At 34.8% G+C, this 21,515-nt stretch overlaps 1 protein-coding gene across 1 annotated transcript in view; it reads right to left on the minus strand.

Annotated features, from left to right (window-relative positions):
* The window catches only part of MPP7 (membrane palmitoylated protein 7), a 221,545-nt gene that overhangs the window by 38,092 nt on the left and 161,938 nt on the right, over positions 1 to 21,515 (minus strand). Inside the window, exons 9-11 of the mRNA XM_015598746.2 lie at positions 18,842 to 18,916; positions 18,457 to 18,653; positions 17,920 to 17,984 (exon numbers count right to left, since the gene is read on the minus strand). Of these exons, the coding sequence (XP_015454232.1) occupies positions 17,920 to 17,984; positions 18,457 to 18,653; positions 18,842 to 18,916 (337 nt within the window). The remainder of the gene's footprint in view (positions 1 to 17,919; positions 17,985 to 18,456; positions 18,654 to 18,841; positions 18,917 to 21,515) is intronic.

Here is a 21,515-nt window from a genome sequence, read left to right on the forward strand (position 1 = left end):
TATGCAGAGTTCTTTCTTGTTCAAGAAAGAACCTGTACCACTTTTGAAAGAATGCTTCTAAATGTTCTCTTTGTATAAATTCTATTTTTTGGAAAAATATTAAGGCAGTATATTTAGACATAGCTATATTTACCTACATAACATTCTTTAATAAAATGGATGAATATTGGCAGAAATGGGAATTTTTACGAAATTTAAAAAATAGGCAATGTAACTTGTTGAGGATCAATGGTGCTTATTTATAGGAGAAATAAGAAACAGGTTTAGAAAAAACATAGACGTATAGATGGATAAATAATAACATTTAAAAGAAATAACAGCAAATGGACAGTTTTGATTTTATTAAACTTTATGGTAAACACTTTAGTTAAATAGAAAGAACAGTCTTAACTTACATAAGTCCCAAAAACTGATCTTGTTTTAAAAGAATGCATGAAGTACTCCAGGAAGGGCAAAAGTGGAGAAAAATTGATGATTTTTCAGGAAACCATTTGCAAGAAATTATGTTTGAAGACAGATGCATGATAAGCAGCACTTTGTGAAATGATTATAACGAGATTTCAATAATGAATTAACCAGAGGTAAAATATTCTGTAATTCTTACCAATGTAAAAAAAAAAAAAATCACTCTTCATATGCACTATTTTGTATGGCATTAGGAAAAAGGAGAGAGAATCTTTAAAACAGACCATTGTACCATCAAGAAACAATTACCTTTAGGATGCACACACATGCGCTCACACACACACACACCGAAAATACACTAACTTCCACACCATCCACCAAAGGTAAATGAAATAGATATATAATTAAATATAAATGAAATATATGTAATAAGTGAAATATATATAAAGTAAATAATTTGCAATCTTTATATATAAAAAGACTGGCCACCTTAAAAGGTGCAATTTTCTGCAATTCATATTTACAGCATACTATCGATTTCCGTTCATGTTACTATAAAATTTTATGCAAATACCACACAACTTACATTGCCCACTCAGTGTACTTTTTTCCTTCCTTCCAAAAATAAAAGCCAAACGATTTTTTTATTGATAAATATCCTGACCTCAAAGAATGTGGTGTGTTACACATCAGTAAGATCCATACCACACAGTGTACATTTGTATCAGCGACAGCTTATTAAATGTGGTTTTAAGATACAATTCATATACAAATAGACATTCAATTCTTGGAGTATTATAATATTGCTTTTTTCAAAAGAGTCCAGTTAGATTATTGTGGAATAGTATGTATTTTTCAAAAATGTAACTGATCATCAGGTAAGGACTACTTATATACACACTGTTTTGTGCTTAATTTTTATGTACTTCAAAGAAAGTGAAAATAACCAAATGTATTCACTGGGCCATTGGCCTAATTTTAATCGATAGAGGTCATGGGTCTACAGGTTGACCCTGGGCAGTCCCAGTTTTGGTTCAAGGTCTGCAAGGTAGATCACTTTTGTTTTTCCTTTCCTTCTGTGGACTCGGAAGACACAAGGTGTGGAGGAGGATGAAGGACAAGGCTAAGGTTCTAAAATAAAGGTCTCAGAAATTTTTCTAAGTAGATTTTGGAAAAGCCCCCGTGAGAAGGCTAAACTTCCTGAAACTCTCTCGATTATTTTCCGGAGCTTCTCTAGAACTGGAGAAAGACATCATGTGCCAAGGATGGCTATAGACCCACTCTGTGTACATAGATGTTCTTTCAAAATAGTGGCACTTGGACATATCTGTGAAAGTAGTGGTACCTGCTGGCATTTGACGCACACCAGAATACTATGGTCATTTGTATGACACACAGTGACTAAAATGTTACAAATCTATTCCACTTTGTTGACTTGTACTGTTTAAATTACTTCTTTTAGTGAAAGAAACATTTGATATGTGGAAGACATATCAAATCTCAAAAGGGTAACTTTTTCCTCAATGCATTGATTACCATGGGTATATTTAGAGTAGGAGAATGGAGAAGGTGATGGTTAATTTTATGTGTCAAATTGGTTGGGACACAGTGCTGAGACATTGGGTCAAACATTATTCTGGATGTTTCTGTGAAGGTGGTTTTTGGATGAGATTAACATTTAGACCAGATTACCCTCCATAATGTGAGTGGGCCTCATCTAATCAGTTGAAAAGAGATTAACTTCCCCTGAGCAAGAAGGAACTGTGCCAGCAAATGATCTTTGGACTTGAACTACAACTCTCCACTGGATTGACTGGCCCACCCTGCCTCCGTAATCACATAAGCCAATTCCTTAAACTCTCTCTTTCTCTGTATATATACGTGTGTGTGTGTGTGTGTGTGTGTGTGTGTGTGTGTGCACACTCTGTTTCTTGACTAATACAGAGGATTAAGAAGGAAATGTTAAATTTTAAATGTTAAAATTTTAGAATAAACATTTCCTAGTTAGTGCAGAAATCGACTTATATTTTAACGTCCCTTAGAATAGAGAAAAATCAATAAATCCAATTTTTGGTTCTCTGAAAGAATCGATAAAATTGATAAACCTTTATCTACTCTAATTTTAAAAGAGAGAGAAGACCTTAATTACTAAAATTAGGAATGAAAGAGAGGATACTGCTACCAACCTTGAGGAAATAAAAAGAGTACAAGAAAATACTATGAACAACTATATGTCAACAAATTAGATAGTTTAGAGGAAATGGACCAAAAAAAAAAAATCCAAACAGATCTTTAAACAAGCAAAGGGATTAAATTGGTAATCAAAAACTTCTCACAAAGAAAAAAGCCCAGGGCCAGATGGCTTCACTGGTAAACCCTATCAAACGTTTAGAGAATAATTAACCCAATCTTTTACAAATACTTTAACAAATAAGAAGAGTAGGGAACACTTTCCATGTATGAGGCCAGTACTATACTGACATTGAAATCAGACAAAGATATCACAAGGAAATCTGTAGACCAATATCTCAATTCCTCAAAATACTAGCAACCCGAGTTCAATAAAACCAAACATAAAAAAAGGATTATATACCGAGAGCAAGTGGGATTTATCTTAGGAATGCAAAGTTGGGTCAACAAAAAAAATCAATCAATGTTAATACACCACATTAGGAGAATTAAAGAAAAAAGCCACAATCATCTCAATTGATGCAGAAAAAGAATCTTCTATATCCAAGATGAAGTAATCTTCAAACAGATAGTTTTACTACTTTCTTTCTAGAGGCCTTTTATTTCTTTCTCTTGCCTAATTGCTCTAGCTAACACCTCCAGTACAGTAAGTGTCAAGAATGTACATGCTTGTCCAGTTTCTGATCTTAGGGTGATCTCATCTAGCTTCATGGCTTTAAATTTGATCTAACTTTGACAACTTCCAAATCAATACCCTGAGCTCAAAGCTGTCTATCCAACTGCCTGTTTGACATCTCTGTTTGGATATCTTAAACTCAATATATCCTAAATGGAATACCTGATCTTCCCCTGCCTAAACCCTCTCTTGCAGTTTTTCCCATCTCAGTAAATGGTGACTCCATCCTTGAAGTCATGAATTCCAAAAACCATGCACTCACCCTTGATTCTCCAGTCTGTCTGAAAATCCTGTCACTTCTACTTTCAAAGTGTATCCAGAATCTCACATCTTCTCACTACGTCCAATGATATCTCGGTTCAAGCCACAGTCATTTTTGTCTGGATTATCACATAGTTTCCTGCTTTTGCCCTTGCTCCACGACGGTCCTTTCTCAACTGCTCAGCCAGAGTGGTCCTTAATGTACGTCTCATCATGTCACTGCTCTGCTCATAATCATTCTATGATTTCCCATCTCGCACAGAAGAGAGCCAAGGAATGCCCCTCCGCCTCTCACCCTTCCATAACCCCTCTGCTACTTTATTGACCCATAAAGTCCTCCCTTGTTCACTCTGCTCTGGCCACACTGGTCTCCTCACTGATCCTCAGACACATCAGAGCCCCAGGGCCTTTGCACATGCTTGTTTCATTCCTCAGAATGCTCATTTCCCACAAGCCTTCAGGCTTTTGCTCAAATATGATCTCAGTGAGGCATGCCTTAACTATCCTATTGAAATTCGAAGCCTCATTTCCCCAGCTCCCCACATCACCCCATTTCTGCTTTACTTTTCCTCATAGCACTTATTACCATATAACATACTACATAATTTATTTGTCTGTCTTCAGTCCTATCCCAATATGGAAGTTCTATGAAAGGGTATTTGTTTTGACCTCTCTTAAAACTCCAGGTCCTAAAACAGTCTAGAAACATACAAGGCACTCATTAAATACTAGAGAGAAAATCTAGAAACAGCATTATAAGAAAGTTATATTCTGCAAATACCAGAAAAATACTGCTAACCAGAGCTATACTGAATTTCTCTTGAGGGCGGACATGGAACTGGAAAGGGAGAGGGAAAGGAATTCCTGTTCGGTTTGTGAAAATTACAATAAATACTATTTCACTTTTAAACAATTTATTAAATAGAGCCATATGAAGCTGCTGCCATTATATTGTTTTTTGACCTTCAAAAACAGCAATTTTATATACCTCAACCTAATTAACATATTACTTTGATATAAATTTTTAAATTATCTTCAAAATTACGGTGTGAGAACACAAAAGAAAAATTAGACAGAAAGAAAACAATCTGGATTTGGCTATAAAAATTAAAATATCTCTATGCTGTGAAAATTACATAGAATAAGGTAAAATCCAACCCTAAGGCCAGAAGAAAATGCAAAAATGCACTCAACAGGGAGAACATTAATACTCGTGACACAAAGAGCTCGTCAAATTACTAGGAGACTGATAAAGAACCTGATAGAAAAAATAGGCAAAGAAACGATAATTCAAGTGAAAAAGAAGAAGAAAAACTAATAACGAGTCAGAGTATTGCACCAAACCACAGCATACTGTAAGGTGTTTAACCAGATAATACTTTTACCATAAAACAGATTTATCATTTGTTAGCATGTTGCTTATGAGACCTCTTTTAAAAATGCATAAGATCTGTAGGTATTTTAAGAATTTGGCTTTTGGGGGGAAAATACCACAAAACAGTCAATATGTTCAATGAATTTATAACAAAGTGATAATAGTATAAAAATAATATAGTATTCTCCCTTTTTCCCCAGAGGATATGTTACAAGACCCCCAGTGGATGCCTGAAACCATGGACAGTACAGAACCCTATAATATACTATGTTTTTCCTATACATACATACCTATAGTAAAGTTTAACTTATAAATTTAGGCACAGTGAGAGATTAATAATAACTTACATAATAGAACAATTATAACAATATACTATAATAAAAGTTATGTGAATGTGATCACTCTTTTCAGGGGATCCATTGCTGATTGAAGTCTCCATACAGGCTCAGTGTTTTCTGGCACATTATTGTCAGTCAGAACATGTTTCCTGTTCATGTTTTTTACCCATGAATTTCATGCCTTTTCCATCTTAACTAAGCACTTATCACATACTGCGGCCATAACGTTAGCCGTCTGAGGCGCAAAAGCAAAACTAGCATGAATTTCTTTTTCCTTCTTCACAATTTCACAGAAGATTTGTTCTTACCATAGACCTTAGCAACCTCAGCATCTGCTCTTTTCTTCCTTTCCTGATTAAGAAGAACTTTCATCTGTTCACTTACAGGAAGCACTTTACATGCGGCTTCTCTTTGGCATAACTTAATTGCCAGCACCAATGTCTCCTCTTGCACTCTGGGGCCATTATTAAGTAAAATAAGGGTGACCCAAACACAAGCACTGTGATAGGTAACAACTGGCCTGATAACCAAGGTGGCTACTCAGTGACTAATGGGCGGGGACTGTCTGCAGCGTGGAGACGCTGGACAAAGGGATGATTCACATTCCAGGCAGGATGGAGCGGGACGGTGGGAGTTTCATCCCACTACTCGGAAAGGTGACCAACTTAGAGCTTACGAATCGTTTACTGAATTTATTCTGAAATTTCTCACTACTGTTTTTGGACTGCGGTTGACCACAAGTAATTAAAACTACGGAAAATGAAACCTTGGATAAGAAGGCAGGCAGTATGCTTCTCAAGTAACTTGCTAGATTCCCTGATGGGACGGTGGGAGTTTCATCCCACTACTCAGAAAGGTGACCAACTTAGAGCTTACGAATCGTTTACTGAATTTATTCTGAAATTTCCCACTACTGTTTTTGGACTGCAGTTGACCACAAGTAATTGAAACTACGGAAAATGAAACCTTGGATAAGAAGGCAGGCAGTATGCTTCTCAAGTAACTTGCTAGATTCCCTGAACTCAGTCATAACTAAACAAACTTCTAGGTGCATGAAACTATGGTGGTCTCTTGACACACATGTGTCAGACAAGCATTTAGACCAGAAAGAAAGAATGTCATGATGCACATATATTAAAACATATTGGCCATATTTTTTTCTTTGCTATAGGAAGGTGTAGAAAGGACAATGATAATTTCTAAGACCAAGAGGTAGACTGGATAGCTATACTCTATAATCAGGGCTTGCCAATTCAAAAGCCTATAGAAGCTAAACAGGTAGAAAACTCTTAAACTGCATTCTGTCGAGACTAAACATTCTGCACAACATTCAGCTGTGGAAGAAATAGGTTGTCCTATTTTTCTTTAAATACTCTGTGGTAATTTTTATTCCCCCACATTTGAGAACACGGATACAAAGAAATACTTCTTATTATAATATGAGCACAAACATAAGTGTTAGGAGAATGCCTGCTGATATTCTGCAAGCACTGGCAAGACAGGAAGGAGCGGTGGAGACTGTGTTGAACTGGAGAGCTTGTGTTCCGTTTGAGGAGTCGGCCAATTATGAGGAGTTGAGAAATGAAGTTGGTCAAAACTTTTGTTAAAGGAGCCAGAAAATTTTACGTGAAATTTCTCATATTTGGGTGCAAACAAAAATATATCTTTCGTTTAAACACATCTTAAAGATTGTCTGTGAGCCACCAATAATGACACAAGTTATTATGATGTATGATATTCTCATTTTACCTACGTGGTGCCCTACTTTCATCTGTAATAGGGTGATACAGAATGGTCTCTTGGAAGCACAAAGCCCTCTGCCTTTGCAAAGGAAAGCACTTTTCTGGGTTCTGGAATATCTACATGCTTAACTTCACCTGCTAATGCCAAATTCTTTTACCTGAAGTACTCCTGTGGTCTCAATTCCATCTAATCTAGTCTGCTTTGGGGCTTTGTTCAACCCGTTACTTTCCGCCTCAGACATTCAGTCCTTTACCATTGGTCCCGTCATCTGTCTACAAAATTGATCCTATTTTCCTTTCCCACTAAACTATATCTGCCCTCAACTCTAAAAACCTGGCTTGAACTCAAGCACTATCTTGCTTTCATTGTCCACGGCTGCTCCTTGCAATTTCGCTTCCAGGAAAGTTATTTCTCAGATTTTATCTGTGACTCCAGATGACAGAGTTGTCGCCAATGCCAGTGCCATTTTATCAGATTCCATTTTCTCTAAACTCTCTAAAGAAACCCACTTTACTGATCACCTTTGCTTTTGTGCTTTGTCTACTGATTAAATATTAATTTTATAAAACTCCTACATGCTTTAAGAGATATACAGATTAAAAATCCATATTTTGTTATTTGAATGAAATTTTATACAAAGAATAATGGGAGTGCAAAAATCAAGCAAAATGTTAAGAAATGTGTAAATGACAGCCTGTCATTGAAGGTCTCACATTATTAAGTGCCATGCTAAATTTCCAGCCCTATCATCCACATGTCACCCAAACTTAAATATGCCTCAGGCTCTGCGACAGTCATCTGTCTCCACGTTATTGCCTCTACCTTCAGCCTCTGCTGCTAATGATAATTCCACCTAATCCATGGTGCCCAGTTTTAATGTCATCTCTTGTGAGACTGAGTCCCTCACCGTCACAGGCTCAAATGATCCACCTCTCTTCTGAATTAAGGCATTTTATGTGACACTCATCAGATAATGCTTTTTGCCGCGGTTATTCATTGGATGGCTATACATGTCCCATCTAATTGAGTATAAACCATTAAAATCAGAGAGAGCAGTCTCCCCTCTATTTTTGAGAGAGGTAGAAGCTTACAGTCATGGCTGCCCATTTCTTGACCTCTCCCTGTATCCAAGTGTTCAGGTGGTCTCCTCCCACACCAACTCTGGCTCGGCCACGACACTGTTTTGACCAATGGGACATTAGCAGGTGTGATGTGAGTGGAGGCTTCAACAACACGTATCTACCAGATTATTTTCTAATCCTCTCTGGAACCCTGAGACCACCAGCTTACTGGGGAAGGGTGAGGGACTACATGAAACAGAAACAAGTTCACCTAGCTCACCAACCCCACTTCCCAGATCAACCAGACCCCAGCCAAACCACCAGACTGCACTGATCCACCAAGCTAAAACAGACCAGAACCACCTGGCTGACCACAGAATAAGGAGAATAATAAATGCGTGTCGTTTTAAGCCATTAAGGTTTCTGAGGACGTAAGGGGAGGCATTAATCGATATACAGAGTATCTGGCACACTTGTTTTGAATAAGTAAAGAATTAGTGAAATTTTAACCTCTCTCTGATCATTTAATTCTTAGTAAATTATAGCTTTTCCAGCCTAAAAATTGGCATGCTCTATCTTTCTGCACAGAGTTTTTTGTTTTGTAGAACAAGAAACTAGAAGGCAGTGTATTTTAAAGGATAGAGTACAGGTATTATATCTACGTAGATGTGGAATTGAAACCACAATTCACCATTTACTATTTTTAGGAAATCCTGTAAACGTTCTGGGCCTCAATTTCCTTTTTGTAAAGTGAATAAAATACCACCGATTTCACAGTATTTGAAATACTATATTATACATATTAAACACCAAATATAATATCTGACACATTTCTTCAGTAATCAAGAGATATTATCATATACATTTGACGCCTAAACAGCACAGGGTTTAGGGGTGCTGACCTGTGCGCAGTCAAAAATCCACATTGCAATTTTAACTCCCGAAAAACTCAGTTGTTCCTCAGCATCTGTGGGGATTGGTTCCAGGACCCCCGTGGATAGCAAAACTTCAGATGCTCAAGCCCCGTATATGAAACAGCATAAAACCATGCATACACACCCACCAACTCTAAACTTCAGATGGAAAATACTGTTTTCGATCCATAGTTGGTTGAATTTGCAGATGCGAAACCTGAGAATACAGAGGGCTGACTATATATTTACTGAAAAATACCTGCATATAAGTGGACCTGTGAAGTTCAAACCCACGTTGTTCAAGTGTCAACTACAGAAATATTAATCTGAAAATAAGGAAATTGAAGCAGTTATCTATAAATCTGTTTCTACACTATTACCCCTCATGACCGAAAGTAGAGAACTTGTGAGCATACCAATACATGGCAAGGTTGGGGAACAGTCTGAAGTGAAATGCAGATGATACTTCTGATGCCTTTAACAATTTCTAGATATCTTGGCTTTTGTTTATAATATCGCTTGGCGTCGCCAAACTGGAAATTTTTCCTTCCAATACAGATTAATCATAAAGTTTAATTATATTTGGAGCTGTTCAGTCAATGGTTATTTAGGGGATGGTGTTAAGGGAATAATAAATCATTAGAAAACATTACCAAAAAGTTATTTACAAAGAAATAAGTTATTTAGAAGCTTTGAATAATTTACAGCTAACCAGATAATTTAGAAAGCTCCAGATACTGTTAATGGAGTAAAATTACTTAGCACAAATGGATGCTTTATCATCTTCTCTCAAAAAATATATAATGGTTTACAAAAAATATAGCACCTGGAAAGCTTCTTGAATAATAACCAGAGCACACTACAAATTCCTTTGTGTCCAACCCATTGAGCCTGTTTAATACAAAGGATCGTGCTCCCCCACTGAACAGCAGGACATGCTAATGCAAATATGCTAATTTAAGGTAAAACAATATAATGGTTTTGAAGAAAGCAACAGAAAGAAAGAAATCTTCTTCCATGACCAGTTGCTCACCTATATAGGTTCCACTGTGGTTACCAGCATAGTCAGCATCTTCTGGATGGAGTGTAAAAGCATTCAGAACAAAAGCCAAGAAATAAAGCAGAAGTTAGATGCCCAGCCACAGATGCAAAAAGTAAACTACTTAAAACAATTATGTAAAGCACAGCACAGAACAGCCTTCACAATGCCACTCTTAAACATAAAACGCTGTTTTATATTTAAGTTTAAAGTAGCATTTCGAAATATCATGCAATTCTTTTCTCAACCTTCTTCAGAGGTTCCTTGATACGGTTCCAAGAAAATTATAAAAGACTTGCCTGGGATATTTATACTTTCGCAGTTAAGGAAATGACAACACTTGATCCCCAAAGTAAATTTATTTTTGTAAATCAGGCTCTTTGATAATATGTAAAATATAGCACTTATTTGGGCTCACTGGATTAGACAGAAAGGTTAAGATTAAGATGCATCCTTTCTTTTAATAGAAAAGATTCTGTGTTGGAAAGGAATAAAGGCATAATATTTCTATTTTTATTTTGCCTTTTAAAATGAACAGATGAAAACATTTAAAAGTAATATGCTATTAATTATTTCCAGGAATTAATACTGGGCTATGCTTGTCTTAAAAACTTAATCTAAGCAGAGGAGTACTTATTATATGGGCCTCTAATCTTTACATAAATATACCTCTAGAACTAACAGCACAGCTCGTGCAGAAATCAAGTAATTGAGAAGATTCTCCCCATATCCATGTTAAAATAAGTCTTTCAATATGTTTGAATAACATTGTTTTCCTCATTCACCTTTTTTTATTCAGACTACTGACAGTGAAAAAGAAACATAATGTACTAGTTCAGATTACTTTCCATATTTCTGCTATATGAAGCAAATATATATATATACACACATATATATACACATATATATACATATGTGTATATATATGTGTATATATGTGTGTGTGTGTGTATATATATATATATCTACCTACCATCCTTTCTAAAACAAAGTCCAACCATGATTTTTGGTACTGCAATGTCAAGATGGGAGTTTGGACGTACAATATTTTATAAACTATTTGTTATATCCAATTTAATCCCACACATATGTGCACTAGACTACGCAGGGGAGCTTTTATACATGTACCTTTAATTTCCTCTGAGAAGCACAAAGAAAATGAAAAAGGAAATGATTAAATGTGCAGAAAATACAATTAAAGTAGGAAGATATTGCATCCAAGGGAAAAAAAAATCTACCTACCACACTCAACTGTTTCCTCATCTTAGAAAAGCCATAGGAAAAAAACAAATGTATTTTAAATATTTCAAAATTATTAGTCAACAAATAAATAGAATTTATGAAAAATATACATTTTAGACTGTACTCTTGGTCTAAAAAGAATGTATATACATAAGCAGTAAAAGCATATAGCCTTCTTATAGCTTATTAAATACCTAAATGGAAAAAATGAGAAAAAACTGTAATTTTTTGAAACAATATCCTTCATAAGGGGATCATATTTATTTTTCATAGAACAGTTCTGTGTGTAAACTAATCTGTTCAACACTGAGGCTATTCCATGATAAAAATAGTAAAAAGAAAACATTTTAGAAACAACCAATTTGCCTTTAAAATGCCTAAATCTAAATATTCTGTAAATTCAATAACATCCTGATAATTATCACCTTATTACACATGTGAAATGAGTCAGGCAGAACCTTTTGATTCTGTCTATCATGTCTGATGAAAGGGATTTTAAAAAGCAATTCTTGAGTTACTAATGGGACAGCAGTTTAAGAGTTAAGTTTGACTTAGGCGACTCACCTTCAGTTAAAGGTGGAAAAAAAACTGGCAACTTAACAGAAGCAAAATCTACCCACAAGTCGAAGCAGAATGGGTTTTGCTACGTGACCTTACAGAGTGAGTGTGACTGATCAGCAAAGTTCTTTGCTCCTTTATGTCTCCAAACTACAGAATGGCAGTCAAAGAAAACACAGGAGAAAGTATATACCATGGCATTTTTGCTTTTCAGATACTTATGGGTCCTCAAACTGTATTGGTTTTATTTGAACGGTATTAGCAAAAATGGCAAGTAAGTTATTATTATTCAGGCAATTATTATGAGTCACGCACATTGTAAGTTTATTTATACTTGTTTCTTAGCAGCGCTGAAATGCAATACACACCTAAACAAATTATTAGAAAATCAACAATCGACCACGTGATAAGCATGGGTTAGCCAAGCCAAGCAATTAGGCATGCTGGAAATAATATGCACGGTGCTTAAAACTGATCAGTCTGCAATCTCAGAGACTCCACCATCATGAAGATTGTTAAACAGAGAGTACATTTTCAGAAGAAACAATAGGATAGAGTATTGCACCCTTGATTAAAGAACCAGTGTCATGTAAAGCAGATGAAAAAAACCATGTCGATCACTCACGCATGATTAAAGCCAACCCACAATAAAAATAAACATATTTTATATTACATATAGTATATGTTTACATCATATTCTAATAAAAGGTCATGAATATACTACGTAAATTCTCAAAAGAGTATTTCCTCTATGCGATACTTAAGTAGGAAGAGAACAGTATTTTTAACTTAATAAAACACACACATTATCTCCAATAGCAAGTATGCTTACTAGGCATCCAATAGAAAAAACAAAGGAACACATTTCCTTCCAGTTAGAAAATTTGAATGAAGAGGGAAACCACATAAAAAGTTGAGAGTTGGGATACTTGCATGATTCTTACTATGGTAAGACAGTGTTCTGTACACATTAAATGCATAAACTTATTTAATTTTCCAACAACTCTGTGAGGCCAACACTATACTCTTCACCCCCGTTGTACAGATGGGAAGTCAGAGGTACAGAGAAACGAAGTGCTCAGAAGTGGCAAGACTGGGATTTGGATACACGAAGTCTGGCTCCAGACTCAAGCGTTTAAGGGTTACGCTGTACTGTCACACCCAAGTCACTGATTAATTTACTCAGGCTTTAGGCTAGAAAATACGAGCTACAGGAGAGGTCAAGGGAAGTAAGTTTCAAGATTCCCGTCTACTCGCACTGCCACCCGCCACGCCAGCCTCTGGGCCCCTGCCCCACAGCTTCAACCTGTCACGTGTTCCTCCTCTCCCCAGTCTCATCGGAAGCCCGCTCTCTACATCTTCAAGCACTGAAGAGCAGGATGAAAAAATTATAACAGCACAGAGGAGAGGCCAACAGGTCACAAAAAGCAATTTTTCTGTCTTCTGCGAATGGAGCGGAAAGGATCTCATGAAGAGCATTTGATGAACCCTGCACGACAGGAGAGCTTTTCCAGGCTGCTGGATGTCACTCTGAGGGGACATGTCTGATACTCTGGACAAGTGGAGAGATTGTGTCTATTTAGGTGATATTATACACAGGGGCAAAGTTAAATCCCCACCTGAGAAACTACTTTCTTCAAATCCCCTCTGCCCTCACTTCCATCTCCCCTAAAAGTCTGCAATAATCCCTGACCACTAACCAGACCTCTCTAATCGTTAATCAGTTCTTACCTGCACGGCACTGGGTCCATAGGACAAAAGGCAAGAGACAGTATGACTTAGAACCCATCATCTGGAGAAGCTAAAAGCACATCCCCTGAATAGTGTCTTATAAGCAACACCTTCATATATGGAAGGAGAACACATTTAGTGAGACAAAAAGTGGGCAATGAAATTAGAAATGCCTACACCTCGACCACCTCATGACATTAAGGAATCAGATATGTAATTTACAGCCTAGATTGTCTGCACCTCTTTCTACCCAAACTCTAAACTCTGGCGTCTCCCAGGGTATCAGTAAGTATTAAGGGGGAAAAATACTTTTAGTATTTAAAACCCTAGATGTTGTTATACAAAATCCCGCTAATATTAAGAAAATGTTTGACAAAGTTTTAGACATACGAATTTAATATATAAGAACATTAGCTATCTATTTAATCCCTGAATTAACTTTAACATGTTAAACAGACATTATTTAAGATGCCAGGAGGAAGGAGCTTATTCAACTTGAAAAGTTGTATTACTGTGGAGTAATGTTATATATTATTCTGAAATGTTCGGCCTTCAAAACATTGGTACCACGTAGAATGAAATCATTCATTGACGCAGTGTTTTAAATTTTGTGGCTGGTAGATGGTGATCTTCAGTCTCCAAAATGAACTTGTCTTTGAATGAACTTGGTTACACCCAGTTTGAATGGACCCCTTTGGCAGCAGTTAAAGATCTTTTTTACCCACATGATCACAATCACAATTGGTTAAAACAATTTCTGAACTACAATATTTGTGGTTTTACCTTCTAATCTTTAAAAGGTCAAAAAACTAAACATTTTGTTTTTTTATTACAAGAATTCTATAAGAGCTATTATGTAAAAGAAAATTTTTAAATTAATATTATTCAGTCAGCAGTGTTAGAAATTTTCAGATACTTTGATAACTAAAAAAAGAAAACTAAGCACTGTAAATATATATCATACTTCTGTATTCTTCTGTAAAATACACTATATGGATAAGAACTTTTTCTAAATACCGTATAGACTGGATTTCAATATAAATTACATCCTACTGAAGTTAAAGTGATGTTTTTAATATTAGGACAATCCCTAACTTAAATACTTTGATTTCAATAGAAAGGGAACAAACAATATTTCAAGTAATCAAAGAAATTCATGTTTCTTTTTAAAGGTTAGGTGATATTTCATATTCCTTTATATATGCAACTGAACTATACAAATAAGCTTTTGGTAGAAAATGAGAGTACTTTAAATTATATCAACACACGAATTGCAAGATGTCAAGCGTCTGTCGTGTAAACCCCTACTTTATGCTACTTGACACATAAGATACTTTTCTTACTCATTTTCAAAACGCTTAACTTGGGTCTGCTCTTCTGTCTCGATTACTAATATAAATCCGTTATGTGAGATCCTATCATTAGATGAAAGAGGGAGGGAGGAAGCAAAATTCTATTAATAATTTCTTTGTTTGATGAGCTACTCTAAAAAAAAAATAGGAGAAAGAGGAGATGAATCTCTATATCAACCTTCTAAGATTTAGGAATGTTTTAAGAGTTTATGTTTTAGTTTTTAGGTATGTTTCATTTTAAAAAGGCAATTACTTTGTTTGAGAAGCCTATTTTCTGGATATGTCTTATTAGATTGGGGAGGAATTAACCAAGTATCAAAGATGAACACCATCCATACTGAGCGTTTTGCAGAAGGCTGGTAGTTTTAAAACTTGAAGAAGTCGGTATTATCATGGCTCCTGATTTTATTTACCATGGAACCAGGATCTAGCATTCTGAGCACAAATAGAAATACCAAGGTAATAGTACTGGGATTTTCCATTCCTTTTTGAATTCTGTGTTGACAGTAACTGAACTCCTATACTTCCAGAGCCATCTTTCATGAACTTTTCCTCTATGGAAACTTTACTTACGATGGTACACTGTGAATCAAGTAAAGAGTAAAACATAATAATAATAGCAGTCTCTTTGTGAAAAAGTTAACTGGCCAACTTGATACATATTACTACCTGGCTAAAGTTATTATTCTAAATTCAATGCTTAACAATATCTTCCTAGGTGTTAAGTGCACTTATAAAAATTTACTGCCGAAAACTTTTATCAACACTAGTATTTTTTCATAAACTTATAAACACCAATATGACAGACTTATTCTTTTTTCAGAGGTTTTACATTAAATCAGACACTTTTCTTAAAGCCTTTCCTATGAATTATTAAGTCATTAAAATATAAGATTTTATATCAACTTTCTGTTTTTCTCCATAGCCTTATTCTATAATTTAGCACAGGGCATGATGACATGAATGTCCTATTAAATCTACGTACCAAATGCTGAAGTCCAGGAAGTGTTGAGTCAGATGGCCTTTACAAAAATTAGTTCTTTAAAGAATCACTATCAACTATACAAGTTATAAAACAAAGTGCTTTAGCCTTTAAAAATGTTCAGAACCAGTGCAATGATTTTTGCATAACTTGAATTTAGGGATTTCTGAGACAACAGCAAAGAAATTTTAAATGGAATTTTAATTCTTTTAAAATCAAGACACTTGATTTCTATTTAGTTTTCATAGAAATATACTGTCTCTCTGAATAAAGCCATATAAATTCTATACTAGTGATTTAATTTGGATAATACTGACCAGATTTATTTTTGTTTAAAAATAAAGAACATCTGTACATGAGAACACTATATCTCTCAGCGAATCAGATTCTAATAAAAAAATAAAAGAGAAAAAAGAAAAAGAAGGGTGAAAGGAGAAACAGTAGGCATTTTTAAATGGTATTCAAGGACAAAAAGAAAAAAAAAAGCATTCAAATGAGGACATTTCAGTAAAGATAAGTCCTGGAATAAATACCTCGCAGATTCCAATACTGAAGTATTAACATATAAAAGAAATTTTGCAAAGTAACAAAAAGGCTTCATTACATACACTCCTCACTTTTACACACGTTTATACTGAAACCAGTTTGAGGAGTGGTATTAAAAAGATCATCTACGCACGTTGTATAATTCTTTAAAGAAACATACATTTATCACAATTTTAAAATAAACGAAAATTCATAATTATAACAAATTGTACATTTCAAAGTTGCCTAACACTTAGATTTGAGGATGGATTCAGATTCGAGTAGAATCACATTTATTTCGTTTTCAAGCTACACATATTTTATCCCACGTGCACCAAATATACAAATATATTAAAAATGTGCCAGCCCCAAATTTAAAAACCCCTCAAAGGGCAAGTCAGGTGGATGTTCCAAAGGTCCTTTCAAATGAATGAGTTGCCAGTGAAAATTCATACACTAAAACAGTGCAACATCCTGGTTAAACTTTAAGCTTTCTGATGTCACAATACACGTGGCATTCTACGACAAGTGTTTTTTCCTTCTCCCTGGACTTAGCGGAGCAAGAACAAGCAGGCTTTTGAATCAGTGCTGCATGTGGAGTATTTGCTTGCTTGGGAGATTTATACCGACTGCAGTTTGGCTCTCTTATAATGTAATTTCTGGGCTATAAGCTTCTACAAACTGACAGAAATAACAGGAGATGTGAAAAATGCAACAATACTAAAAACAGATGTTGGTGTAAAATTCCAAGACCATTTATTTGCTCATTTTGCCTTTTAACGTACAATTTCCATACTGAAAACAAAGGGCATTTTTTTGACACTTACAATACCTAGAACCATGAAACATTTAGAAGAGATGAAGCAGGAAATTTATGAGATGGAGACTGGAGAGAAGTGGGAAGTAAAAAGAAGCTGAAAGACGCGTAGGCTGAAAGAAAAAAAAGTGCACCTAAGTCTACACTATCTTTTGCAGTAATCCCGTATCATCTTTTTTCTCACCCTTATTTTCTTTTCATCTAGCCTGGTAATAAGTCCAAACAGACAAGATAAAGGTCAGAGTTACTACGATTTCTGGATAAGCAAGGAACTAAGAGGAAGAACAATTAATTGTTCTTCGGCACAACTGCTTTCGTGCCCAAGAATGTGGTGGAATTTCCCCCATAATCTTTACCAAGAAATATCTTACTCAAACCTCCTGTCTTTGGAGAAATAAAAAATATGAATTTCAAGTTACATTTGTAAAATACCTAAATTCAAAAATCAAACACAGTAGTAGTAATCAGTTCTTTTTTTAAAGAGTGATTTAAAAATGGGTTTATTATAAACAACTCCGAACATCCCTTTCTTCAAAAGATTCACTTTAATAGTCCTACTATGAATGTCTTATCTGTTTAATTCCTGTGAAATGATGATCCAGAAGCTATCACAGGTAATATGACCTCTCATTCTACCACCAGCACCTGCTTTAATAGTCAAAAATAAACAGCAAGATTTGGTTACTCTGCGTTCTTAGTAACAAACTTACATGATTTCCTGTTGGAAACTTTCAGAGGCTGAACTATTATTTCTGGTCGTCTCAGAGCCAATCTCCTGGGGGAAAAGAAGGTCAATATGCCTATCAATTTTCAGTACAGATCCAAGATTAATATAACACCAAAATAATAAAAGTCTTAAGGAAAAAGAAATGGAAAGTTAGGGGGGAAATGAACACGATGCAATCTATTCGAATTAAGAAATAAATACTCTTCTTTCAAACTTTTATAAATTACCTTCATTCCAAAATCCTTCTTCTTTTTTTTCCGTCCTTCACATCAATACAGTCTCAGATATTAATGTGCTATTTTCCACTTGCTTCATAACAAAAACTGAATATGACCTGGTACTGTCATATTATTTTTGGTCATTATTCATACTTAGACAAAACAGAAATCCAAACCTGAGGGATAAAGGATTCTAAGGCAAGGTTTTAGTGCTTATTTTATCATAACTATGCTGGAGTGATATTTTGCAGAGAACGAAAGGTCAGTTGAAGAAAGGCCATCTTTACTTGCCAGTAGCTCACCTTTCCTGGAAGTGCTTTGAAGGAATCAAGCCTGCTCTGGGATTGGCATCACCTTCATGCTTCGCTTGCCACCATGTTGCATCATCTTGGCTCATAATCTGAAGAATATCTCCCTTTTTGAAAGAAAGCCCAGCTTCCTTACATGGAATTGCTTTATCCTCATTAGGGTCATAGTCAAAGAGGGCTTTGATAAACATCTGGAAAAAAGTTCCATTTAAAATGAATAAATATAAATGTGAAATGGCCAGCATTCTTCTAACTCTGATTTAAGAACAATTTTTTAAAAATACAATATTAAAATAAACTTGTCATGACAAAGAAGATATGTATTAGAGGAAAAAAACACCATTTCCCCCCACAAAAAAGATTCTTAAGTAATGATTACCTTGCCTTCTTTAGATGGTGTCTCTTCTTTGATGCTGGGTATGATCTTAAATGTAATTGCTCCCTGCGACTGAGCCTTATATCAGAGGAAACAAAGAATTATTAGGCAACTTCTAGAGCCAAGAAAAAGTAAAATAGGTTAGAAAACTAAATGCATCTAAAAATCTACAAGTATGGGGTTTCTACTCTTAGAACAAACTGAGAAACTATTTTTGTAGAAATTCCTGTAACATGAGAAAGCACTAAAGCTTGTCAAATAAGTTAAAAACCATCGACCATTAAATCCACTTTTACCTCCTGTGCACTTAAAATGCCAATGAATATATTACCATCCATGTTGAGTTACTTTCGAATGGAAACACAGAATATGCACAGTGCTTTTATACAGATAATTATAAATGTTGAGAACAGATAATGTGCAAGGTTCAGACTATTACATTTAAGTATCGGCATCCATGTTTTTAGAAACAAAATACCTATACTGTCAGTTATAGTTAGAAATCTGTGATTTAATTAGTTGCAATGTTCATCAGAAAAAATAAAAAAACAAAAAGGAACATTTGTCTCTATTCTGGTTAGTGAGTAAAATACCAAATGTAATACATTAATTAAAAGATGAAAGAATTGAGTATCTATTCTAATTTAATTAAAACAAGCAACAATACTCATAATTCTTTGCTGACTATCTCAGACAAGGATAAGTCTCCCTTTAACAAATTCTCATGTCATTCATCTCTCTCTCTTTTTAGCATTTATCATAACCATATCTCAATAATTATTTATACAATTATTTCCTAATATCTGTTACCCTGCTAATTGTAAGCTCCATGAAAGCAGTAAATAGCTGGCACATATTGAAGAGAGGGAATAAAAGAGGGAGACAGGCAGATACAGGGGAAAGCAGGCAGGGAAGGAAAGGAGAGGGGTGAATGGGTAGATCTCTCTGAGGCTCATTACAAGGGGTGTGCTGGTAAACAAGGACCATGTTTTATTTAAAAAAAAAAAAAAAAAAAGAGGCCCTGATTTGTATTGTTTGCCAATGTCCAGACCAATTTTATTAAAAAAAAAAAAAAAAAAAAAAAGAGGCCCTGATTTGTATTGTTTGCCAATGTCCGTGGTATAAATACTCCCACTGTAGCCAATTATAATTTACCAGTGTGAAGTCACTGAAGCCAAGCTGGGAAGAGTTGTCTAGAATCAGCTATTGTAAGCCTAAGAAGGAGATCCAGTAAGCACAAAGACTCAAGTAAAATGGAGTTTTAACAGTATAAATATCAGAATTTTATAAAGGAGTGATTTCAAAATGGCAATATCATTGTTGCTGCTTATCATAAAAGTAATTCACAAATCTTATTAAGAATTCATACACTCAGTAGGGAGAATTCATACACATAGGTAGAGAGAAAGCAAGTCTTCTCTATAATCCCTTCCCATTCTTCTAGTTTTCTGTGTGTGTGTGTGTGTTTTAATGTATATAAAGCCCTTAGGATGGTGTTATTAAGAGCTCAATCAATGTAAGCAATTATTACTATTATTATTAAGTAATATAAGTCTATCAGCCATTGTGATTGCCTCATGGTACTTCATCACATGGATAAATGATTATTCAATCATTTCAACCTTCTTGATAGTTTCTAATTTTTTTTTTAAGATATCTTGTTTATGCGCATTTGCCAAATTATTTTCTTAGAATTAATTTCCAACAGTTGAGTTTCTTAAGGGGTATGCAAATTTAAAATTTTGATAGTTTGAATAGCCATCTCAAAAGGCTCTATTAACTTATCCTAATACTAAAAGCATGTAAACGTATCTATTTCCCTATAATCTGGCTAACTCTAGGCATTTTCAAGTTTTTAAATCCCCAATAATTTTCAGACATCATGTTTTCTTTTGTAAATTGTGCATTTGCTTTGCCAATTTTCCTGTAACTGTTTTTTTAACTAATTTTTATGAACTCTCCATGCATTAAATATTAGCCTTGTGTCATATATATTGAAAATTTTTTCTACAATCTCATTTACCTTTTAAGTTTTATGTCTGGCATCATTTTCTCTACATAAGGTTTTCAATCCTATAGTCTCATTAGTTATTTTCTATTTGAAATTACCACCGCTAAAGAATTTTTTTTGTAATTTTTTAAAAACGTAAATATTTAATTTGTCAGGACTTATTTTTGTGTGTGTGGTATAAAATAGGGACTGATTTTATTTATTTCTAACTGAATCACCAATTAATCCAATATCATTTACTATTTCATTTTTTTTCCCACTAATATAAGATGCCATCATAATCATATACTAAATTTCATATATACCGAGGTCTATTTTGAGATACTACACTCTCTTTTTTATTTCTGTAAGTTCATAATATGTTTTCGTATGTAACAGTCTCCCTTCATTTTATCCTTACAAACGAATATTGTCGAGGCCAAACATAATTTCAGTCTGTTTTAGACTTCAGAAGACATCTGAACCAGTCTTACAATCTCATATACCTAGAAAGCGTATCATACAGTCTGGCTATGTCGATGGGAGAAAGAGAAAGATAAATGTATCACTAACAACAGAGTAGATGACAGCTACTAAATACCTAATTTGGGACAGGCCATGTAATAAATTCTTTACATACATTAGCTCATTTAATTCTCAAAACACTCCAGTAAGAAAATTACCTCT

This window comes from Pteropus alecto, unplaced genomic scaffold (genome assembly GCF_000325575.1).
Source record: "Pteropus alecto unplaced genomic scaffold, ASM32557v1 scaffold269, whole genome shotgun sequence".
NCBI classification, from domain to species: Eukaryota; Metazoa; Chordata; class Mammalia; order Chiroptera; family Pteropodidae; genus Pteropus; species Pteropus alecto.